This window comes from Astatotilapia calliptera, chromosome 15, assembly GCF_900246225.1.
Source record: "Astatotilapia calliptera chromosome 15, fAstCal1.2, whole genome shotgun sequence".
Classification (NCBI taxonomy): domain Eukaryota; kingdom Metazoa; phylum Chordata; class Actinopteri; order Cichliformes; family Cichlidae; genus Astatotilapia; species Astatotilapia calliptera.
Genome location: NC_039316.1, coordinates 21,562,159 through 21,585,367, shown reverse-complemented (window position 1 = coordinate 21,585,367; position 23,209 = coordinate 21,562,159). Strand labels below are relative to the sequence as shown.

Here is a 23,209-nt window from a genome sequence, read left to right as displayed (position 1 = left end):
TTAAATCCTTTGGATTAAGATTGGAATGCAACTTAAGTTCATATGTTGGTGAAGGCAGATGAGTGAATACTTTTTGGCAATATAGTATAGATATGCCAATGATGTGGTTATTTTTTTTAAGCAAGTAAGCTATCATTCCCCATTTAAAACTCTTTCCGGCTTGTCTGTGTTTGGATCTCGCAGACGCTGACGAAGCTGCCAGTGAGCCCCTCACGTACACGGTGTCCTCGCTGGAGAAGGTAACTAGATAGTGGAGTGTGTCTGTATGTGCGCTGTCTTCTGACTGCCAATAACTGCCTTTTAAGTGGTGATGCATTGTCCCACCAGGGACATGTAACTGCTCATGTATTTAAAAAAATAAATAAAAAATGATATTGTGGTGACAGTGCGCAGAACACATTGACCAACAAGGCTAAAAACCAAACAAAATCTGCAATCAGTTCATGGGATGCATGGCTTGGGATATATTGCTCAGTAAATATTGTGTGATGTCCTCAGATCGGCTTTTTAAAATGTATTTATTTTTTTGCCGTGTGCAGTTCTTATATTGATTGTGTAGTCTCTAATTTGAAGTGTAAAACATAATTTCAACATTGTTCTGAATTTCTATTTTAAAAATATGTTAAAGCACAGATTTTGATTTGGGATTTGCTACGGAAAACAAGCAGAGGTTACAAAATATACTCGCATGCAGAAATGGATTTGAAGCTACAGAATTGTAAAATTAGACTACAAATACTTTAATCACCAAGATTTATTTTTGTTATTTATTTATTTTTTTTAGGGTGATGAGATTGAAGAAGTGACCTGTTGTGCTGAAGAGGCTTGCGTAACAGATGTCTGCACAGGTATCAGACTTCAGATCAGGGAGTGTACAGTTCACTGCTTCTGAGTAATATTCAGTTTCTCTGTGAAGTCCTCTTTTTAGATATGCATGCAGTTTTGTTTTTTTTTTTGTTTTTACTGCAGAGCAAAAAAAGCCGAGTGGTGATGGTGAAGACTGTTTGAGCTGTGTGACAGCAGAGGAAACGGTAATTTGTTTGTTGATTTTTCAGAGTAACTAAACAATGTCTTGCAGCTGTATAGCTCATACGTGATCAGGCTTTTCACAGGTAAATTTATCTGACACATACTGACCCTGTAGAACACTTTATTTCTCTTGTCTCTCTATTTCCTGACAGTAAAGTAGTACAACTTCTTCAGCGGGAGACCCCTTAATGAGATTATCCTGGTGAACAAAGAGCAGAACCATCACAATTTGCATAAATTTAGTTGCACACACATCAAAATCGTAGACCAGTTTAGTAGAGGCAATATAAATGAAAATAAAACAGAAACCAATACAATTTTAAACTTTGGTGTCAATTAAAAAAAAAAAAAGAAAAACAGTAAAAGTGCTTGTCTGCTATCAGGAAGCAACTGGATCCAGATCATTTAAAATTGCCCTAAATTCATTAAATAAGACCAGGCCCTTAAGGCTTAACGACTTGCACATATAAAATGTACTTGGCCAGGAAACTTCTTATCACTTGAAACGAAACTAAAAGAATCAGTGAAAATGTAGCAGATGTTAATCTGAACACGAGCTGCTTATGTTTGTTGGAGCGGGCTTTAAAGTGATGAGTGTGATCTTTTTGTTTCAGGACGACTCGATAACCGAAGATGAGACGTCGTGTCTTTGTGAGGATACACTTTCTGGTGTGTCATCTTGGCTTTTTAAATATCAGATCTGATTACATAACACGCATAGGGCTACATTTCCTGTATATTTTCTGTTGCAGCTTTACAATCTGATGCTGAGCCACAGACCTCCACAGCTATTAAATCTCCAGATTTGGTAATGCATATTTTTCCAATTTGAGGTTTAAATGTAACATTGTATCTCTGCAGAGACTATACACACTGTTTGTATCCCTGTGCAGAATAGCCTTGTTGAAGAGGTGACCTGTCTTGTTGGAGAGATCTGTTTGACAGACGTCTGTAGAGGTACTGTTTAAATTAAAGAGCTCATTTACAGCTTTGTATTTTAATTCTGGGCTACTACAGTAGCTTGGTGTGATTCACAGTTCAGCTAAAGGTTGTGTAACCTGCACTGAGCCAAGCCACTGTAGCTACTACAGCTGCTCATTTCAAACAGGTTTCATCAGCAGGTGGGTGGACCCTCTGTACCCACAGCAAGGGCTGTGTGTCTGAGGTGACCACAGCATGGATGCCCCCTCTCAATAACATTGTATGGAGCCAAGAAGAGAAAGTACAGTCTGACACAGAGCATTGAGAGGAGTCTGAAGCTTTAGCTGTACATACACTGACCTTATTCATTTAAACTAGGACCATGCTTGTTGTAAGCCTTCATTTGCAGTGTGTATGCATTTTTGTCATTTAGAAATGAAAAGCATTTTTATTTCACAAACATAAATGTGCATCAAGAAACACGTTTCATTATATACTCATGTATTCTTGTTTTTCAGATCTAAAAGAGGAAGCTGAAATGTTGACGGAGGAGTGTGAGCTGCAGGAGCGTCCACCTTCCCAACAAAATGAGGTAAGAAAGGTAAAAATGAATGAATTCAGTTTAAAGTCTAAATCTAAATATGGAGACTTGATATTTTATGTTTTAGGACTGTCCCTAAAAGACATCTGTCATAAATATCACATGGTTGATGATTCACTGACCTTAGGCTATGCGGGGCGATCGTGGCTCAAGAGTTGGGAGTTCGCCTTGTAATCGGAAGGTTGCTGGTTCGAGCCCCAGCTCAGACAGTCCCGGTCGTTGTGTCCTTGGGCAAGACACTTCACCCGTTGCCTGCTGGTGGTGGTCAGAGGGCCCGGCACTGACAGAGCCTCGCCTCTGTCAGTGCGCCCCAGGGTGGCTGTGGCTACAATGTAGCTGCCATCACCAGTGTGTGAATGTGTGTGTATAGTGTAAAGCGCTTTGGGGTCCTTAGGGACTAGTAAATCTATACAAATACAGGCCATTTACCATTTTTAGGCTATGAATGTTCCTGGAAAGTTGTTTTTTTGGTTTGGGTTTTTTTTTTAAGTTTATGATGCTTTTAACATAGCAGTGTAATATCTTAAACACAAAATGTATTTTTTGGCACTGAAAAGTACTAATATGGCCAGCTAACAGGGGGAGCAACAGTCAAGCATCTAACTTGTCGTGTATTTCTACACTCCTGCAGTCATGTGGAAGAGTTTTCACAGGACTACACATTTCTAAGAACACTATTACTGCTTCCTTATTAATTAAGTAGCAGCCAGGTGCTAATGTGCAAATGCATTTCATTAACTCATTCACTGCCATTGACGTCTATAGCCGTCAATTGCAGTGAATGAATCAATGGGTTTAACTCATTCACTGCCAATGGCTGGCAGTGAATGAGTTAACTGATTATCTTCAGGTGTGAGCACCTCTGTAAAAGCAGGAGTTTTGGCACTTCTCTGTATATAAAAATATTCTAAAGCCAAATGTGAGGCCGTCTGTCCACCAGCTGAAGCTTGGTTTAATTAGATCATGCAACAGAACAATGATCCCTACGCACAGCAGCAGATCTGCAAAAGAAATGGAACAGCCAGAGTCCAGACTCAGCCCAGTTACAATGCTGTGCTGAGAGAAAAACCTCAGTGAACTGAAGCAAAGACGAGTGGATCCTTCTCCGATACTGAGACTGACACTCATACAGAAAATTATTTGCTGCTCATGATAACTGTTGTTCTACAAGATGTCCAATCATGAGGTGTGCTTCATTTTTCTGCACGAGTGCTGTGAATGTTTTGTTTTTTTTTCCACATGACTGCAAGTGCTTACATTTTCTGTTGGGTATTTAACAGTATGTTCAGTGCACACTGCTTATGCACGTGCTCTTCATTGTACCACCGACGTATCTAGAAGGCACTCACGTTAGCCTAAAAAATACCAAACACACATTACTGTTTTTTCATTCAACCTTTTAACATTTCCAGAGTTTTGATGACAGTGTGCTGACAGATGAACTGCCTTCTCCTTAGGACAGTTTTGGTAAGTTTTGTTCTCCAGAATAATCCGGTCATTCATACAATGTTACCATTGGAGTAGGAAGTAGTAATAGAAATGAAGAGCCTGCCATTGGGTGCTTCTTATTCTGCAAACATGTCTAATCACTTTCTTGTGCCTCAACTTCTTTGATGCTCATATTAAAATATAATAAATAACCACGAGTGTGGAGCTGAGTGATGTTTCAGAAAGCAGGTGTAACAAACTCTGAGTCTAACTGAACTCTGATGGTGCAGTCAACTCAGTGCAGCTCGATACCAGAATTTCCAACAGACAAAAAACCAGGAGAGCTAAAATATCAATATATGATCGATGAATAGAAAAGAGGTTTTATTCAGCCTCGTCAGTCAACTTTTACACTTGGCTTTTGTGTGTGTTGGTAGATGAGGTGTTCAGCAGTAACCCGATGGGAGTGTACATGACAGCAAGCTTATGTGGCCCAAACTGGAGGGTGTTTTTCTTTTCCTTTAAAGAATGATTGTTCTGTGATATCAGACATTAATCTCGGTGATCTGCAGCGGCAAAGTTGTTGAGATTCAAACTTTCAAATAAGGCAGCATTAAAACTGCAGAACTCAGCCAGAGCAGCTTGTTGAAGCAGTGGTCAGCAGCAGTTACTTGAAGCAATCATTTGTCTGTGACACACTGTGGCAGAAATGTTGGATCAGTCTTCTTCACAACAAAGCTTCAGTTCATTGAGGTTTGCAGCTGTGTTGAGGTCTGGCCATTGCAACACTGATTCTTTTCTTTTTCTGCCGTTCTGTTGGAGGTTTGCTGCTGTGCTTGAATTCTAGTCGAGCTTAAGTTTGGTTGACTCAGTGAGTACAAAGTGTGCAAGTCATGTGGCTGCAAAACAAATCTGTCCTCAGCCTTCCACCTCTGTGACAGTTTGTACGGGGTGTTTGTGATGTAACAGCCCAAAGTCAGATGTAACTTTGCAAACCTAAGTTGTGCTGCCAGAGGCTTTCCCCCGGCAGCCGTTCCAAGTAATTCCTACTTATTCAGTGTTTCTGTAGTTTTACTGTCATGAACTCCAACTGAGGCTGAGATGTAGCTCAAACCTTTGCTCTTATAGACATGTGACAGTGGATTTAGGGTTTCTCAGGTTTGTAAGAGTCCTGTGACGACTTTGTTTTTCACACAGCTGTAGATTCTAGATTTTGTTTCTGTGATAGTGGGTCTGCAGTGTTGAGTGATTGCTCTCAGTCCCTGAGCCATGTTAAAAGAAACCTTGAGTCTTTCAAAAGATATCAAATCTTTATCAACTGTATGAATGAAGAATTAAAACTGTCAGCTGCTTCAGGCACAGAAACTCGGGGCGTGTTGAAGAAAACCTGTCACGGTGCAGGTTAGCATCACGCGCTGCTGCTCTTGTAACTGACTCGGAGCTGAAGTTGGCGTTCTGTCAGAGCTTCTTCATCTCAGAGTTTCCACTAAACCTGCTTTCTGGAACATGGGCAGATACAGATACCTGTCTGTTTGTTCTGAATGAGTTATGATGTTGATGTATGACGTTACCATTGAAAGTAGGAGGAGACAAAAAGCCGTTTTTGCTGACTGTTGCTTTGTTGCTGCTAACTTCCTTTTAGGAATCCAGCTGTCAAAGCTGTTCTGCTGAGCAGCAGCCGGCAGAGTGACTGCCTCTTCTTTTCGTTTTGGACATTAAATAGAAGATTAGTGTAACTGCATATTGTTTTGTGTTGTTTCAGATAGGTGCAGTTCATTTTCTGTGTTCATTTTAAGTGCCCAATGCCAGTGTTGTCATTGTTTTGGCTTCTTTGTGTGTTATCGTCCTATCGCTCATAGCCTTTGATCTGCTTATTTCATTGTTCCTCTAAAAACAAACAGCCACGAAGCTAAAAGTCTTTATATGGTAATAGTTGATAAAACATGAGGAGTTTGTTTTGATAAACTGCCAAACAATTCTTTAGATGTTTGAGTCTTGAGTTTATTTGCTCTGGTTTCAGTGGCTGTTGTGAAATGCATGAAAAAAAAAATCTGTATTTGGTGTTAATCCACGAGTTGAAGCAAATTTGTGTTGGCACAATAAATATTAACATTCAGTGCACACGAGTCATGGTTTTGCTTCCCCGTTTCATTAGTTCCATTTTGGTGTTTCTGTAACATTTTATTAAAAAGGAACACGTCTTGGAAATGTTTCATGTTTGTCCCTGTAAAACATTTAGATCATCGTCCTCGTGGTGTTGGAAACAGTTGCTTTATGAACATACCCAGTGTTTAAAAACCACTTTTACAAGCTACAGATGGATATCTTTACTTTTTATAGAGATATCTAGATATAGAATGGGACACTGATTAATATCAGTAAGGTGATGTGCAACGAGATGACTGTGGCTTCATATAAACAAACATAACAGTTCTGTTGTCACACATTAGTGGAGACCCAGCTGTGCAGGGATATCAAACTAATTTGACATCGTAGCCACATACAGCGGGTGGGACAGGTGAAACTACATGATACACCTGTAAAGTTACAGAAAAGGTTTCATTGCTCACACTGTCCTGTAATTATACATTTAGAATGTAAAGTTTCCATGAGTTCACAGAAAATGTCCTTATGCTTCGGTGTGGTACGGATGGCAATGACCAACAGGAAAAGCTGTAAGACACATGAAAAGACAGAAGTTCAAACTCTATGCAGTCCTTCGTGTTTCTAAAGCTCTCCAGTGGGTTGAATTGGAGTCTTTGCTAGGGCAGTTTTGGCCCTCGGGCCTTATATTTGACACCTTGTTGCTTGTCAGTTTTCTCCTTTCTCCCATTCACAGAGCGCCCGGAGCAAGCTTCATAACCGAGACAGGTTTAATTCACTGCCTGTTTCTGTCGTCTTGTTGCCTTAGTATTTTCATTTGTGGACTCCCTTTAAAGATTGAATTTTACAGCCTTACTGCCACAAACTGATCAGTGAAGTGTCTTTAAAAATGAGTGCTAAACATTTGTAAAGAAACCAGATTTATTGGATTTCTGTTGTGTATAAATGAAGTGTATAAAAGTTACATAGCACTGACCAAGGAAAGAACTGTACGGTGGCTTATGACCAATGGGATATTTAAAGCAGCTTTTTAGTGTTTACAATATTCATTGAAAGATGTTCTTGAAGTTACTGGATGCCTTTTACATGCTAGCTTGTCTAATCTTTATCACATAATTCTATAATCATCTTTTTCTATTCTATAACTTAAGATTGTCATCATAGGCCGCATTACATAATCACACAGCAATCAGAGTACCTTGTCTTTGCTCAAAGGTCCAAAGAGGTACAGAAACATTTGGATTTATTTACACTAAAAGATAAAAACTGATTAAAGATTTGTTCAAGAAATTGCAGCTAATAGTAAAGATGTCACCAACAGTGAGAAGAAAGTTTCAAGCTGCTCGTATGCAACATTCAGGCCTCCTGAAACAAACACTACGCTGAGTGCTTGGTCCATCCAGAAAAAATAAATCCATCCTTTGATGAGGTAGAGATTAGATTTCCATCTGATTACTGCTTAAAAAATGCCAAGTAGGCCTGACTTGACATTTTAAACCCTTTGCACTGACTCCTGCGCCCAAGGCGAATGTGAGAGGCCACAGTATAAGAGGCACAGAGCCGGTTCAGATGGCGGACTGAAGCAAGTTGACATTAGTTCCTGGGATGAGGTTTTCATCTTCTCCGTTGATCAGAGGGTCCCACTGGTTAAAGTTCTTCTCCAGGCCTGCAAGAGTTTTGCACAGAGGAAAGGGGAGTAAGCAGAGTTCAGTCGATCTCTCAGCCAACTCCTCACAGCTCAGCTGATACTGTACACATATTACTATTAATCCTGTAAAAACGGCTTTAATGTGCCCACAGCTGTGTTCCCTGCATTACATGATTAAATCTGACGAACGACTAGCAGGAGCTCTTACAAGATGGCGTTGCAGAAACGCTAGTGTTGCTTTATTGCACAGGTCTATGGCGAGCTCTGGGTCGATCTCTCCTTTGAGTTTCATCAGCTTCCCAATCCAGTTGCCTGTGAGAAAGGTGAAGTCTGGGAAACTCTGGTGGACTGTACCTCTGAAAGAATGCAGGTGAAGAAGAGACATCATCACAAAATCAGCCCAAATTACCCCAAAGTCCTGAAAGTGCAGCAGACCAGTACTGGTACCTGATGGTGATCATTTTCCTCTGTATGACGGCCGAGTCGAGCTTCTTCATGCGGCTGATGTTTCCCGCCCACTGGAACTTCTCTGAGTTGATGAAAAAGATTGGCTGCTTCACCCGAGGAAAGATCTTCATCGTCTAAAGGAGTCATCCAGGAGTCTAGCGCTACTCCACACCTGTTATACGATAGCAGGCCAGGGTATTACTTTTAATAATCTGGGTCTGTTACTGCTGCCTGTAACACACGTTTCTAATTTATGCCTAAGCAAAGTGAAATGCCCTCATGCACACAGCTCTATGGACAATAAGTGATAAAAGAACTGGAAACCATAAAAACGTACTTGAATTTAACCTCTTTACACAGAGCCTCTATGACTGTTGCTCCTCCAAACGAATGGCCCATCACTGCTATCCTGCACAGGTCCATGGAGTTCTGTTACCAAGAACATGAGAGAGAATTAAGAAATCAGCACAAATTAAATTGTACTCCACTGCGTTTCACATTTTTCCTGATCACAGATTAAAGTCTGCTGATGTTCTTTATGCAAAACAGCATTTCATGAACTTTGGACTCTGCAGCTGATAAGCTGAGGCTAACACAGGTTTTTTCCTCAGTGCACTTTCAAAAGTCATCTGAACCTAGTTGATGTCATTTTATTGTTTATACACACACGGCAGCACAAAAAGTAAGAACTTTGTGTTTGATGCTTCTTGCCAATAATCTACAGCTGCAAAGTATATTTGGTGCCACGTTTGTAGGGAAACACATTTGTGCGTTGAGCAGCAGAGTTGAGTATGCGGGCCAATGCCAAACAGCTTATTCTGTGTCGACTCTTGTGTGGCGTTGAATGGGATGAGCAAAGTATGAAGAAACAAGACATATCGGCAGTTTAACAGTGTTTTCACAAGTCAGCCAACAAAACAAAAAGTAGTGGTTGAAGAATGGGAAGCTATACCACAGCCACTGCGTGACCAGCACGAGGAGCAGGTGCCATGCTGTTGTGGCCATGTATGGTTCTTCCACATGCTGTTGTTATGACTCTTATGTCTTCAGAGTTCAATAAATGACACCAAATAGAAGATTTGGCAACTTTTTCAAACTTGTGGCAAAATGTGGCACCATTAAAAGGGGAAATAAATAAGCCTGGTCTAAGACTTATTGCCAATCAAGTCAACTAAATGAAGACTTTCGGTGCCAAGCTCATATATAAAAACAAAAAGTGCTGGTAAATGAACTTTGGAAGCTCGAGACTTTAGGGAAAGTTGCAATAACCACAAAGATACAACACTGCTAGAAACACTCGTTGGTCTTCTAAGCATCACACAGCAGGATGCAACAAACCCTGAAACAGATGTTCCAAATGTACAAGTTGAATTTTTGTGAACTAAGAAATGATTAAGAAATTGAACAAGTGCGGGAATTGTGAAGTGGGCGTGTCCTACGTTAAGGATGTGCACACAGGAAGCAGTTCACTCATCAACCATTCATCGCTTTGGAGCTGATGTTTGTTGCAGACACTCCGTGCTGTACATACTTGGCACCTGCCCCATATGTCAATCAGCATCATCTTTGCAATACTTCACCTCAAAGCTTAGAAGAGTTGAGTGCTGGGGTTAGCCTACATCGCTTTGTCGGTGGTTTCTTCGCCCAGCTTGAAGTTGCACCACTCTGTGGTCTCTGGTCAAAACTTGCCGTTGGCTTCCTGATCTACTCTTTAAACTTTTCTCAGTTTCAAGTTGAGCAATCGAAGCAGTGAAGAATACCCCTGACTGACACACGACAGGAGTATAAATGGATTGGAAGTTGCTAGGTAACCAGAGGCTGGAATGTCTGCTTCCTACGACGGGGGTCCACACAGGATCGCTCAGAGCACCGCTTTGTTGCCGACGGCTGGTTGCTAGGTTAACCCTTTAATGTATGTACCACTCTGTCATGTGTCAGTAACCAGCACACTTTGCTCTCCCCAGGTATCAGCATCAGCTGTTCACCTCGAAGGTGAGAAGAGTTCAGCTTTAGCTTTAAACACTGTAAAGCTAAGAGGCTACAACTGTTGCCTTTTAGCTTTGATCAAACTTTGATCAACTTCAAAAGAGACTTCTGCGTTTCCTGGAGCCTTGTGACACTTGCCAACTTGCCCCATGCTCGTGTTACAACGACTTTCTGCGTCTTGTGACACATTTCCATTATTGTGTTTGCTACCACACACTGCATGCATGCATGCATGACAGCTGTCCTGCATGCATGTCACAGCCAGAGGTAACCAAAAGCTTACCTTCAGCGTTGACCAGTCAAAGTGCGTCTCCAGAACATTCTGCACTGAGATTCCTGAGTTGATTTCAGTGAGTTTATCCAGAGCCAGAATGCATTCATCTGCTCTTTGTTTCACCTGAAAGATGAACAAATGAATTCATTCTGTTTCTTTAAGGTGCCATTAATATTTACCTTTACATTCATGACATCTGTACAGATACGACAAACAAAACCATCTTTTTTCCCCTACTATGGGATTTATATACTCCCGGTCTCCCTAAACTTTTGTTTATGGTGGGCAGCCAATCAGAGGGAGCTTCTCTTAAAGGGAGGGGACAGGAAGTTATAGTGGAGCTGAGCTGCTGCACTTGGACCCAGTACAAGATAAACCAGGATTGTGTTGAACTGTGAGTTTTGCGAAGCTACTCTGATGAACAGAAAGAAAAAAAAAGAAATATCCCTCGCCTTAATCGTAGATTTAAAAAGCCAACTGCTATCTGCAGTCCCTCATTCCTTTCAGCTTTAAGATAAACGGGATGTGACCACACGCTTGCCGTTTAACGTGACGTGCCCAGATGAAAATAGAAGAATGTCAGCTAGAACAAACGAGGATGTGGTTTGATTTTAACATCAGTGCCAAGCTGCCTGTGAGTAAGCGGGTATGAAGTTCACATCTTATGCAATCAAGAGACTGAATTTTAAACCCACAGAGGGAGTCTGTGGGTAATCTCTGCGACAACATACTTGTTTGTTTCCTGAGGGGGAAATTCGCTCTCTCCGTGCTGCAGAGCTCTGTAGTACATCCACTCCTTTACCAAGTTCTGTTGGGTGGCACCGGATGATTTTGTCAAACTTGCATTTGACCTTTCTGACTCTGGCTTCTCACAAAATAATACGTAGCTGACGCCGACTGGTCTCTGTGGGAGAAAAATAAAACCATAACCTGTAGTTCCAGCCCTGGGAACAGATATTACTTCCTCATGTTACTTGGAACAATTAGGGTTTAGACACATGCAGAGGACACATCCTGTTTGAGGCAGCGTGTGGCCCTCTCTCTGTAAGAAGCAAAAGTCACTCTCATGTTGTTGCTCTCACACTGCAGCCGTGTGCTCTGTCTGCGGCTTTGTCAGCATGTCGCCGGCTGCTAAAATTCAGCAAAATAACACTTCCATCACCGTAAGTGACAGGCCAGCTGTGGCCATTATGTTCATCTCCATATGGTCCCCCTTGTCTGCATACTGAAAAGAATTGTGATGAGCTGGTTCATACCATTGTCTGCACACCCTTTCCACTCTTACTCCACACATAAACAGACAGCCAAGCAAACAATAGCAGAGGACAAACGTTCAGCTACGATTTCCTCCAAATGAAGATGACAAAGAACACCGATTTCAAACTCATTTTACATCGTGGGCCACATACGACCCACCTTAAGTGTGGGGACCACTTAAGGTCAGAAACTCCAATTTCTGCCAGTGTAAAGATGTTGAAACAATTAATCCCTGAGATATCTTCATATGAGGAAAAGAAGTGCAACTGCAACAGTTTGTCTTATTTTACACATGTAACATAAAACTAAGAGAAACACTGTTGCTAGCTCATTGTGCACACTGCATTTAGAATAATGTACTTTTCTATAGTAAAAACATCTATAGTAGATGCTCGAAAAATGGGAACTTTTCTGTCATTTAATTTTTTGTATCTATCAGTAACTTTCTGGTGTAGCATGGACACAATGGTCTGCAAAACTTTAAATACAGTTAAAAGTTCCAAAATCCATAGAGATGAGAAGAACAGAGCCTTTATTTGTCAGTTGCCCACAACCGAGATGACAGACTTGCCGACCGCACATACACAACATCACACGCTTTCCAGCGGGCCCGATTGGAGTCTCTGCCTGGCCGATTCTGGCCCCTGGGCCCTATGTTTGACAACCCTGCTATAGAACAGTTGGCGCTTAATGGCATGAAAATGACATATGAACTAAATTGGAAAATTACCTGTGTTCCACTGATGCCACGATGAAGCCCTGAGAGGCCATTTCTGCACATATCGCTGAATACAAGGTCCTGAGAAACAATCACAGCAGCCACAGTGTGAGCAGAACTTGTAACGGGTTATTGCTGCAGGAGTGATGAAATAAAAAAACAAATGCATTGTGTGTGTACCTAAAGGCTCCCAAGCCGTGGGAGAAGATGATCACGGGACATTTTTCATTCGATTTAAATGGAGCATCCAAATAGGCTGGGATCTTGAAGGACCCTGAAATAGATGAAAATGAGGAACATTCACTTTGCCTATTTTTTTAAACCACATTAGAAAATGAAAGAAACCAGCTTTCTATTTTTTTAGTGACTAAAGTCATATAATATTGCTGTCCTGACCAATACATTTGACTTTTACACCACAGAGAAATGGACTGTCAGGTTGGAGGTGGAAGCACAAGCACACAGACTTGAGAAAAAATAGTCAATTTTATGCCATGAAATCATTAGAAATCTGGATTTTCCTAATTTATTCACCAAAGAGGTAGTTGAAGATCCTTTCACTGAGGGCCCTGTTCATTTTCATGAAGTCAGCCAAACCATAAGTACTCCTTGTATGGGACCCAGTCAGGCTTCCCCTGCACTTTCCATCTCCTGACAGGGATAGTACAGCCGGAAGAAGGTGCCCTGTTGGAGAGACAGACAGTTCAAGCAACTCAGCAGAAGGCCATTTGCTCCGTGATGTCAGCAGCCTGTTTGGCCCAATACCTGCTTTCCATAATACCCGTGGGACCCAGCCCAGCATCTGCAGCACACTCAAGAATGTCAAATACAGATATGTGACCTCAGCTGTTACATGTCAGCACGAACAAAGGTTTTCTTTTGCTTGTACCTCTGCAGTGTGGTCCATCATGCAGTCAGTGCAGCCCACCAGCGTTTGGGCCGTTGCCTGGAGGGATCCCGAGGTGGTTACTGCAGCTGCTGCCCATGGTGAAGAAACTGAGCGCGGACCTCCTGTGGTCTGGCAAATAGAAACACACACACGTGTACTGCTGCTCTATAAACGGGAAAGATAACAGCACTAAAAGTCGGACTATTTCTGCACGGAAGCTACTGACTGCAATGAACATGTGTATACGCAGACTGTATCATTATATCGTTTATTAGTATCAAATGAAAGGCAAAAACTCATCACTGTGGTAACTGTAACCAGCCCTTGATCTAACCGCAGAGCCCCACACAATCGCACATTTAACTAAACGGGTCGAAGTGTTTGTGCTGTCAGTTAAAACAAAACCCAAAACGTGGCGTGTTAACTCCTACCTGTCCTCGCCACGCGTTAAATCTCTTGACTCCTAACTGAACAAACCTCCATAAGAAAACATCGACTAGCGCACTTTCGACAGCGACCTAACCAAACGTCCACTCTAGCCGCCGGTAACACTCGTTAAATAAAACAAAAAGCCTACCGGAGATACAGAAGTGCGAGCGCTGGCCCGCTGTTTCTGCATCGGTTTCGCAATAACACCGTGGACTGACAGAGCAGTCACCGGATAAATGTACAACTTTGGGAGTGGTTAATGTTTTTGTCAGCTAGCCGCTGCTAGCATAGGAGGGGGCTAAACCAGAGTAGTGGATGAACGGTGTTGAGTCACTGTGGCAGTCCTGCCTTTGCCGGCCTAATGGCGTCCCCCAACTGAAACCTTAATGACCTACATGTCATATTATTTAACAGTTGGCATCATGCTGCTATCATTACTGTAATTACGACATTGGCGGCTCTAAATATAAACTCAACCAGGCGTATGAAATTGTGTTAACTGCTCTGTATACGGCTCTGGTTTATCGCAGCGACTCTCAGCTCTGGGATCACTTGTTTACAACAATCATCGACCCTTTAATTCATATTTTCATTAATATCGTGTGAGCCAAGGTGCTGTTGCCAAAGCAGCTGCATGTAAGCGCTGGCTTCTCAGTGAAAATGGCATTTTAAAGTGTCTGTACTTTCGATGTGACTCCGCGTCTGTTGGGGGGCAGCAGAGGGCAGCCGAGCGGGAAACAAAGCGAGGAGGGAGCAGAAGAGCGGTGGAGAACGATGCTGCGTTAGGAAAGCTAACTGTTTTCAACTCATTTATCAGCAACTCCTTGTGTTAAAGATGAAATTGGTGAGTAAAAAGCAGATCAGTGAAGAGAACAATGAATGTAGGAATCGTCGAAAATGATTAACTTATACGCACCCAAAAGTGACTGTTAGCTGGAAGCTAATAGCGTTTTTTGGTACAGTTGAATAAAGTTTAATAAAGGCGAGCAGCGAACAGCAAGTCAGTACAGCGTGAAGTGTTAACTATGCATACGAAAAAACGGAAACACAATCCCCTGGTGTCGTGTTTATCCTGTTTTACTGTATCTTTGTACTCCTACACACACCTACACACACCTGTGGTTTTAACGGTGCATTCCTCCTTGCAGTACTGTCTGTCGGGTCATCCTACATTGCCTGCAATGTCCTCAAGTTCAGTCCACCACTATCATGTTGGACTGTGGATTGGACACCACCTCTGTCCTCAACTTCCTGCCCCTGCCTTTGGTGCACAGGTGAGTCACTGACAGGAATTCATTCACTCGTGGATAACAGATATGTTTTGCTTGATGATGATGATGATCCTTTTTTTTCAGTCCAAGACTTTCCAAGCTCCCTGGTTGGGTCTCTAAGGATGGAACAATAAATTTGGAAAAGGCACGAGAAGCTGTTTGTAATGTGCTTAGGTTACTTGGCGTGTATTTCAACTTACTGCAGTTTTTTTATGAAGATGTGCCGATTTATCTGTGGGGAAAAACTGTTTCGCCTTATGCTTGCAGGAGCTGAAGGAGTGCGCAGGGAGGGTGTTTGTTGACGCACAGCCAGAGTTCTGTCTCCCTGAGGTAGACATCCTGATACTTCGTTTCTGCATCAGTGTTATAGCTTGTGCTAGAATGTCTTTCTGCAAAACAGGGGGCCACTGTGAAGCATCAGAGTTGCAGCAAATCAACCTATTTTAAACAAATAATAAGAAAGAAAAAGAAACCTGATAGGCCTGCCACAATTGACAAGAATAGGGGAATCCTCTCCGAGAAATCAGTTACTATGATCAGAGCAGTGTGATTACCACGTCTTTTACCTTCACAGTAGACCTAAAACATAAATCTTAATAAATACCTGAAGTACCACAATGATATTTATTTAATCTGAATAACCCACAGAGAGAACTGTTGGACCTGTCCACCATCGATGTCATCCTAATCTCAAACTACCACTGCATGATGGCCCTGCCTTACATCACAGAGCACACCGGCTTCACCGGGACAGTGTACGCCACGGAGCCCACGCTGCAGATTGGCAGGTGACAGATGCAGGGGATGAATACCACATCTTACTATTTCTGTATTATTTTTGTGATATCATTATTATTTTATTTGGTAAAATGAGATACAGGTCACACGTCTTCGGTTGCGTTTACGCTCGTTCTTCCTCCTTCCTTCCTTAGGCTGCTGATGGAGGAGCTGGTGAACTTCATGGAGAGAGTTCCTAAAGCCCAGTCTGCCACGTCCTGGAAGAACAAGGAGATACAAAGGTAGTCTAGTTTTTGTAAAATATTCTGTGTTGTGTGCGTTTTGTCCGAGTTGACACATGAAATGCAGTTACTGACTTTGTTTAGTCATTTTTGAAGTTTCATTTTCCATTCACCTGTCTGGTGTTTTGTTACACCTCCACTAACAGGGTGGTGTAACTCCACCGTTCAAATGAATACTTGTGTTATTGCATTAGGATGCTCCCGGGGCCGCTGAAGGATGCAGTTGATGTGTGGATGTGGAAGCGATGCTACAGCATGCAGGAGGTAACTCTGCACTCAGCAAAGTGCAGCTTGTGGGTTATTCACAGAAAGTGGTGAGAATTGATTCCTGTCCAGGAGATATTTAGATTTCACATTTTTGCTTTCGTGCAGTGGTGACTTCTCGTCTTTTTTCTCGTTTGTTTTTCTTGCAGGAGTTGTTTGGAGCTGTACAAGTCTCCCCTTTAAGCTCCGGCTACTCGCTGGGAAGCTCCAACTGGATCATTCCAGTCTCACCATGAGAAGGTGTCCTATGTGTCTGGCTCATCTCTAACTCACCACACATCCTCAGGTAGGCCAGGCAGGCGTAATGCTTCACCATTTCAAGTCTCCTGGGTGCAACCCCTTGAAGCTTTTTCCTGAGCTGAGTGATTTCTGTCATATTTCGGGGCTGTTTACAGAACAAACTGCGTGTGCAGCAGTCAGGGAGGGGGGTCTCTGCTCGTGCAGCTAAATCACGTCGTTATTGATTTTTACTAAGGTGTCAAAACTTGTCATTGAGGGTCCAGCAGAGGTCATCACATGTCGTCTTTATGGGGGAGAAAGTTAAAGTTTGAAGGGATCGAGGACAAAACCGTCACGATCTAGAGTGGAAAGAGTGCAGTCCGATTATTTGTTAGTCACAGATTTCCCTTTTCCTGTGCTCAAGTTTCTTTTGGAAGCTAAATCTTTAGGCGAGTGTTTGTCAGTGCACGCTGTCATTGTTTGAATCCAGCCTGTTCTGTCCTATCACAACTACTCTGCAGTTTCTCTCTTCTCTGCTCCCAGCCCATGGACCAGAGTTCCCTAAAGAATAGTGACGTCCTCATTCTGACAGGCCTCACTCAGATGCCTACTGCCAACCCAGACGGCATGCTGGGAGAGTTCTGCAGTAACTTGGGTGGGTTTTAATGTAGCGCTCAGATTTCTGTGGCGTGTGAAAAGAACCAAACGTTGAAGTCATTCTTGTATCATTTAAGTGGAACTTGAATGATGTTGTCTGTGCTGTTCTTCTGCGTTCTGCAGCCATGACCATCCGGGCAGGAGGAAATGTGCTGGTGCCGTGCTACTCCTCGGGAGTGATCTACGACCTGCTCGAGTGTTTGTACCAGTTCATAGAGAGCGCCAACCTGGGGACCACGCCCTTCTACTTCATCTCACCCATAGCCAACAGCTCGCTGGAGTTCTCTCAGATCTTCGCCGAGTGGTGAGCGGCCGTTTATCGAAAGCTTCTCGATTCTGTGGTGAAAGTTTGTGATTTTAGGTTTTACTGTTTTTCTTCAGCATGTGCTCGGTTAGCTTGTCCTCATTTTTCCACGTCTTCCACAACAAGTCATGATGCAGTCACTCTGATAAGTAGGAACACAGTATCGATGTTTTGTTACTTGATAGGAGTGCAACAAACAGCAGAGAGACGGTAACGTGTGACTGTGGAATATTCCACGTGCTTTTTCTTTTTCTCCAATATTTCAGGCTTTGTCACAACAAGCAAACAAAGGTTTATCTCCCAGAGCCGCCTTCCCACACGCAGAGGTGAGTCAAGAACACTGGCTGTTAGGCCCTGGGCCATATCATACCGCTCACGGTAACACCAGTCAGGCAACGATAAGAAAATGAAACATGGCGATAGAATATGGGTAAAACGTGCATGCGCAGTACCTTTGTTTTCATACGCACATGGCGGCGACGCAGAACGAGAAGAGGAAAGCAGATCGTTGAATGAAACAGATGAACCTGAACTGGTTTGTAAAAATGCTGCAGCTTCACTGGTGTGGAACTGGTTTAGCTTTCGTCCGTCAGATACACAACAAAGCACTGTTTGTGGTAGCGCATGCTAGCGGGCCGTCGTTATTACTGAACCGATTTTAGTGCACGGCGCTCGAAATTCTGTCAAAAAAGGTTTCAGTACGACTTTGCTGAGCTACGAAGCCGCACCTCTTGATGGATTGTTGGAGCATTATGGCTATTGTAGGCGGAGCCTTGCGGAGCGATACGTGCTGTGCTTCAACATAATGTTACCGTATTGTGTGTGTATGACCTCTTTTTAAGTTTTGTGGATGTTATACATGGTTATGGTGAGGATGTGTCGGCCAGTTTCCACTGGAAATGTTTTTTGGGTTAAACTGTCAGCGAGGAGTTTGCACTGTTACATTTTATATAACTTTAATGCAAAAACAGCTGCTTGTTTAAGTGAAAATACTTTGGTGGGTGTTTTGCACTAATAAAGTATTTTGTCTCGCGTTAATTATATCGTCAGTTATATCGTTAGCACACATTTTCAAATATATATGGTGATAAATATTTTTGGCCATGTTGCCCTGCCCTACTGGCAGTGCACTTCTCCTTTATACTGAAAATAATCATTATCTTATAGGGAACCCACTTTTTTTTAGGTTTTTAACTTTTTAGGTTTTTAACCGTAACTCGATACAAAAAAATGTTCATGCATTTTTAATTTGTCATTTATTAAAATTATAAATATATATTTTAACTCAAAAGTACAGTTTTTAAATTTAACCCTAACCCTTGTGCGCGTTTTTTATTGTGACAGCGAATGCGCACCTGCGGACCACTTATGTGCAGCCCTGGTTATTTAGCTCGTCATATTGCAGCACAAGAAATTCTTTTGTCCATGAAACCATAAGCTGCACTTTCTTTTTGCCTTATAGTCTGATTTGTCATAACTTCTCCGTTTTTGTGGTAAGCTTTTCTTTGGCTGTCACTTCTTCACCCTGACCTGTCTTATTTGGCTCAGCAGAACTAAAATATATATCTGTCTGTGAAGGTCATCGTAGTCAAATATATATCCTGCTGCTTTTACACGCGCACTCACATAAGCTCAGCGATTCTCTGCGCGATCAACCTCTCACATGTGTAAGCTGCGGGAGATTTCACTTGTCATGTTTGCATAGTAAGCTAACGATTAATAAGACGATGTCAGAGGAATTGGTGCACAAATTATCATCACTCACAGATCAGTGCTGTCGCTCTCTATACACAGTTCACACGATTGCAAAGTGAAAGCAAAAAAACAAGCGCAAATTCAAACGCGACTTCAATATGTCACATATTGACAGTGGCTCACCGATGCCAATGACATAATTTACCCAGCTACATTTCTGAAAGAATGCAGAAGCATTGACATATATTTTTCCTACAATAGCCCGACGGGCAGGGCAGAGATAGATTTTGGTAGCCCGACTGAAAAAAATCGCTAGCCCCAGGAGGTCGGGCTAGCGATATTGCAGAGCCCTGTATCTGATTGAGGAATCACTCATCTTTGGAAAAGAGAGTTTATTACAGAGAAATGTCTCTTTCCAAAATAAAAGCTATACTATCCGCTTCTTCTGGGCTATATTCTCAGCAGCATATTAAACAATAAGGAGAATCACGTGCTAACAGCTGTCTAAATGACTCGGCTAAGTTAGTAGCATGCTTGTTGTTTTTGTCTTTGCACTAGGATGATGTCGGCGTAAATGTGCAGTCATATTCGTTGTGTTCCACTAGTGCTTTCAGGTTAATCTCGTTGAAATGACCTTAACGCCACAACACGGCAAATCTCCGTTAACGAGCTACCGCCGATCGCTCCGTGCGTGGGGCTAGACGGCCAACACGTTAACGAGCTAACTGCGCTAACACACTAGTTCCCACCCATGTAATTGAGCATTGCATGGCACATCCACATACTGTTTTACTTAGTCCATGACTCGCTTACCTTCAGGGTCATACGTCACATGAAAACCAAAATAATTCCAAACGCCAGATCTGAATGAGAGTGGGGGAGGTCCATGTTGTAAGGAGAGCTTAACTTCTGTCTCGCTAGCTTGCCCTGCGCTCTTCCTTCTGACTATGCTGTCTGTGTTGAGCGCTCAGCAGATCTGCGCTCGACAGTGCAGCCTAGGCGGAGTAGTCGAACGCAGATTCACTGAGCGCTCCACACAGACAGCATCGTCAGAAGGAAAGTTGATAAAATAAATTACAAATGTTGTATTGTTCGATACATATGCGTACCGAACCGAAAGCACTGTATCGAACGGTTCAATATCGATACGAATATCGTTGCACCCCTAGTATCTGTATCGGTCCCATACTGACCTAAATTATTGGATCGGATATCGGAGAGAAATAAAAAATGTAATCCGATCCGTTAAATATCACAAAAGCACCTCACAAAACTTGCGACACGGCGTAACTCGGCTCATAACCTCAGCACGTCGGAGCCGTGTGCATCACGCGATAGAGCGGCTGTGGCGTGCGAGACCTGTTGGCGCTCTGGTTGAGCGTTTGGAGCCTCGCTACCAAACCAGCATTTCATCTCTGAGGAAGTGTTTATGTTTTATGCAAAGTCATGTTTGGTTGGAGAAAACTTTGAATTGGAAAGCATTAGGCAAATAGTATGTTCGACCAGGCCAGTGCTGTCACAAGTCATTAATAACAGATGACATGTAGCCATGAGTTGCATCAAATGTGAGTGAGATGTGCTTTTGCCTGGAGCGCATCATACCTCTAACACACGTTTTAAAAAGCAGAGTCGACTGATACAAAGATACCAGGATGAAAACACAAGTACACCTGTGGAGCTGGTGACGAGGTCACGTTGATAAACTGGTGCTTGAATGTGCTGCTGATGTTTCAGCTCATCCAAACCAACAAGCTGAAGCACTACCCAGCATTCACGGAGACTTCAGCAGCGAGTTCCGTCAGCCCTGCGTGGTTTTCACCGGTCACCCCTCTCTGCGCTTCGGGGACGTCGTTCACTTCATGGAGCTCTGGGGCAAATCCAGCCTTAACACCATCATCTTTACTGGTAATTACAGCTATCGCTACATCTCTCACACGTGACTAAAACAAGGGAAAGCCTGAGGCTGGTAATGTCCTGAGTGCCTGATCTTTCTCACTCAGAGCCGGACTTCTCCTACCTGGATGCCCTGGCTCCGTACCAAGCCGTTAGCCATGAAGTGCGTTTACTGTCCCATTGACACACGGCTCAACTTCCACCAAGTATCAAAGCTGCTCAAGGAAGTCCAGGTATGCTGTTAGCACCTGATCTGATTATGAGAGAAATACACAGAAATAGAGCCGAGACTAAGGAACGATGATTCTACGATGAGGAGGGAAAGGCTGCATCATGATGCTAGAACTGTGCTGTGCCATAGTGACTGAGTCTGTGAGAGCGTTGTGGGTGAAACGGGAGAATGGAAAGCAGATTTCCAAGTTAACAGACAATATACAAATAAAATGGCAGAACAATGTGAGCGTTCAGGGCAGAGCTCAGGGAAGCAGCGGGTCTTGCTTAAGATTTGAGGGATTTGATCGAAGCATCCCTGTAGTTCCAGGATGGCCCATTCGCAGCACTAGTTCTCGTTTAGCTGTAGCCTTAATTTAAATGTTAACAAAGCCAGCTTCAGCCGCTCACATTTGTACTCTGTGTGTAAAAGCCGTGTCTTCTTCCTGCAGCCTCTCCACGTGGTGTGTCCCGAGCAGTACACCCAGCCTCCTCTGACCCAGTCCCACCGCTCCGACCTGATGTTGGAGCTGCAGCCTCCTCCTATGCCCTACAGACGCTGCTCTGTTCTCAACCTGCCCTTCAGACGCCGCTACGAACGCATCTACATCCTGCCTGAGGTGAGGCCCCGAAGAGAAGGAAGTCAAAACTCCTCAGAGATGGATCTGAGTTTCTGGCCACAGAGTATCTGGTGAATTCTCTGATCACTATGACAACGTGGCGTTGATCAGCTGTTTTTATTGAGAATCCTCTCGCTGTCAGAAAGCAGGCGGACGGTTTTAATTGCTGAGAGTCGTATTCTTCTCTTCCTAGCTGGCCAACTCCCTGGTGCCCTCTGAGATCAAACCCGGCGTCTCTGTGGCGACCGTGTCTGCGTTGCTGCACTCAAAGGACAACAAGCACACGTTACAGGTGAGCCCAGAATGCTTGCACTTCCATTAGAGAATCAGCTGATCAGAGCTCAGCTGCATTTGTCTTTCATTTGTTCCCAGTCGGTGCCCAAACCCCCTCCCATGCCCCCCAGCAAGAAGAGGAAGCGGGTGATTGAGGAGCCCCCCGTAGCGTTGGCCCCTAAACCCATGCTGAGTGGAGCTGTGGCCCTGGAGGCTTTTCTGGCCACTTTGCAGAAGGTGGGAAATGTGAGCGAGAGGGCTATCAGTGTGCTGTGATAGTAGCACTAACTTAATGCTAACTTATGTGCTCATTTGCAGCACGGGATCACAGAAGTTAAAGTGGAGGAAACTGCAGACGGGCACATCCTGCACCTGCAGGCGGAGGACACGCTCATTCAGCTGGAGGAGGACGGGACGCATATCGTCTGTGACAGTGAGCCACTGAGGACCACGCTCAGGGACCTGGTGCTGCGCTTCCTGCAGAAACTCTGAGCTGAATCCTGGCTGTTAGTTTCTAACAGTGTTTCTGCGTCACTGGATTATGGAGAGAAGCGGAGGGGAAGGTGTGGATGCTCAACGGCCATATTTACAGTCGTTTCACTGTACAGCATTGTTTGGTTTTATTTTATAAAACTCGCACATGTATTATTTTGTATTTAAGTTTTCCAGAATCGTACAGTGACTGTCGTTCATCACTTAGTCTTAGGAAAGCTTTAATAGTGGAAGCTGAGACGTTGCTCTCGAGCCCGGGCTTTGTGTAGCCGGTGTGTTCCTGCGTTGTGTCTGACAATGAAGGGTAAAAGAAACCAAGACCTCGCTCCAGCTCCTACAACCAAATGCAAACAGTAGGGAAGAGGGTCAGCTCCACCCACCACAACTCCCAAGCTAGCAAGAATGACCTGTTCATGCTAGCACTGACTGTGCCTATAACACATGTGACACACACGTACTGCACATTTACATTTACAGCATCTAGCAAAGACAGACACAATGACTGAACTAAAGACACACAATCAGAAATATCAGGGTGGCTAAATATACATTATGTGTTGCA

The 23,209-nt window shown here is 43.3% G+C and overlaps 1 protein-coding gene and 2 pseudogenes across 2 annotated transcripts in view; 2 read left to right on the top strand and 1 right to left on the bottom strand.

The window, feature by feature from the left end:
- The window catches only part of LOC113037243 (tudor domain-containing protein 6-like), a 29,438-nt gene extending 23,338 nt beyond the window's left edge, over positions 1–6,100 (top strand). The window contains exons 8-16 of one of the 2 annotated variants that reach the window (XM_026194121.1): positions 184–239; positions 785–848; positions 970–1,031; positions 1,644–1,698; positions 1,782–1,837; positions 1,923–1,986; positions 2,469–2,542; positions 3,964–4,018; positions 5,622–6,100. In XM_026194121.1, coding sequence (XP_026049906.1) covers positions 184–239; positions 785–848; positions 970–1,031; positions 1,644–1,698; positions 1,782–1,837; positions 1,923–1,986; positions 2,469–2,542; positions 3,964–4,008 — 476 coding nt within the window. In that variant the 3' untranslated portion in view covers positions 4,009–4,018; positions 5,622–6,100. Of the gene's footprint in view, positions 1–183; positions 240–784; positions 849–969; positions 1,032–1,643; positions 1,699–1,781; positions 1,838–1,922; positions 1,987–2,468; positions 2,552–3,963; positions 4,019–5,621 lie in introns of both variants that reach the window. The other variant, XM_026194120.1, reaches the window with a different exon arrangement.
- Positions 6,101–6,985: 885 nt separating this feature from the next.
- LOC113037247 (platelet-activating factor acetylhydrolase-like) lies at positions 6,986–13,897 on the bottom strand (annotated as a pseudogene).
- Positions 13,898–14,444: 547 nt separating this feature from the next.
- On the top strand, positions 14,445–22,815 carry LOC113037246 (integrator complex subunit 9-like; annotated as a pseudogene).
- Positions 22,816–23,209: the final 394 nt, after the last annotated feature.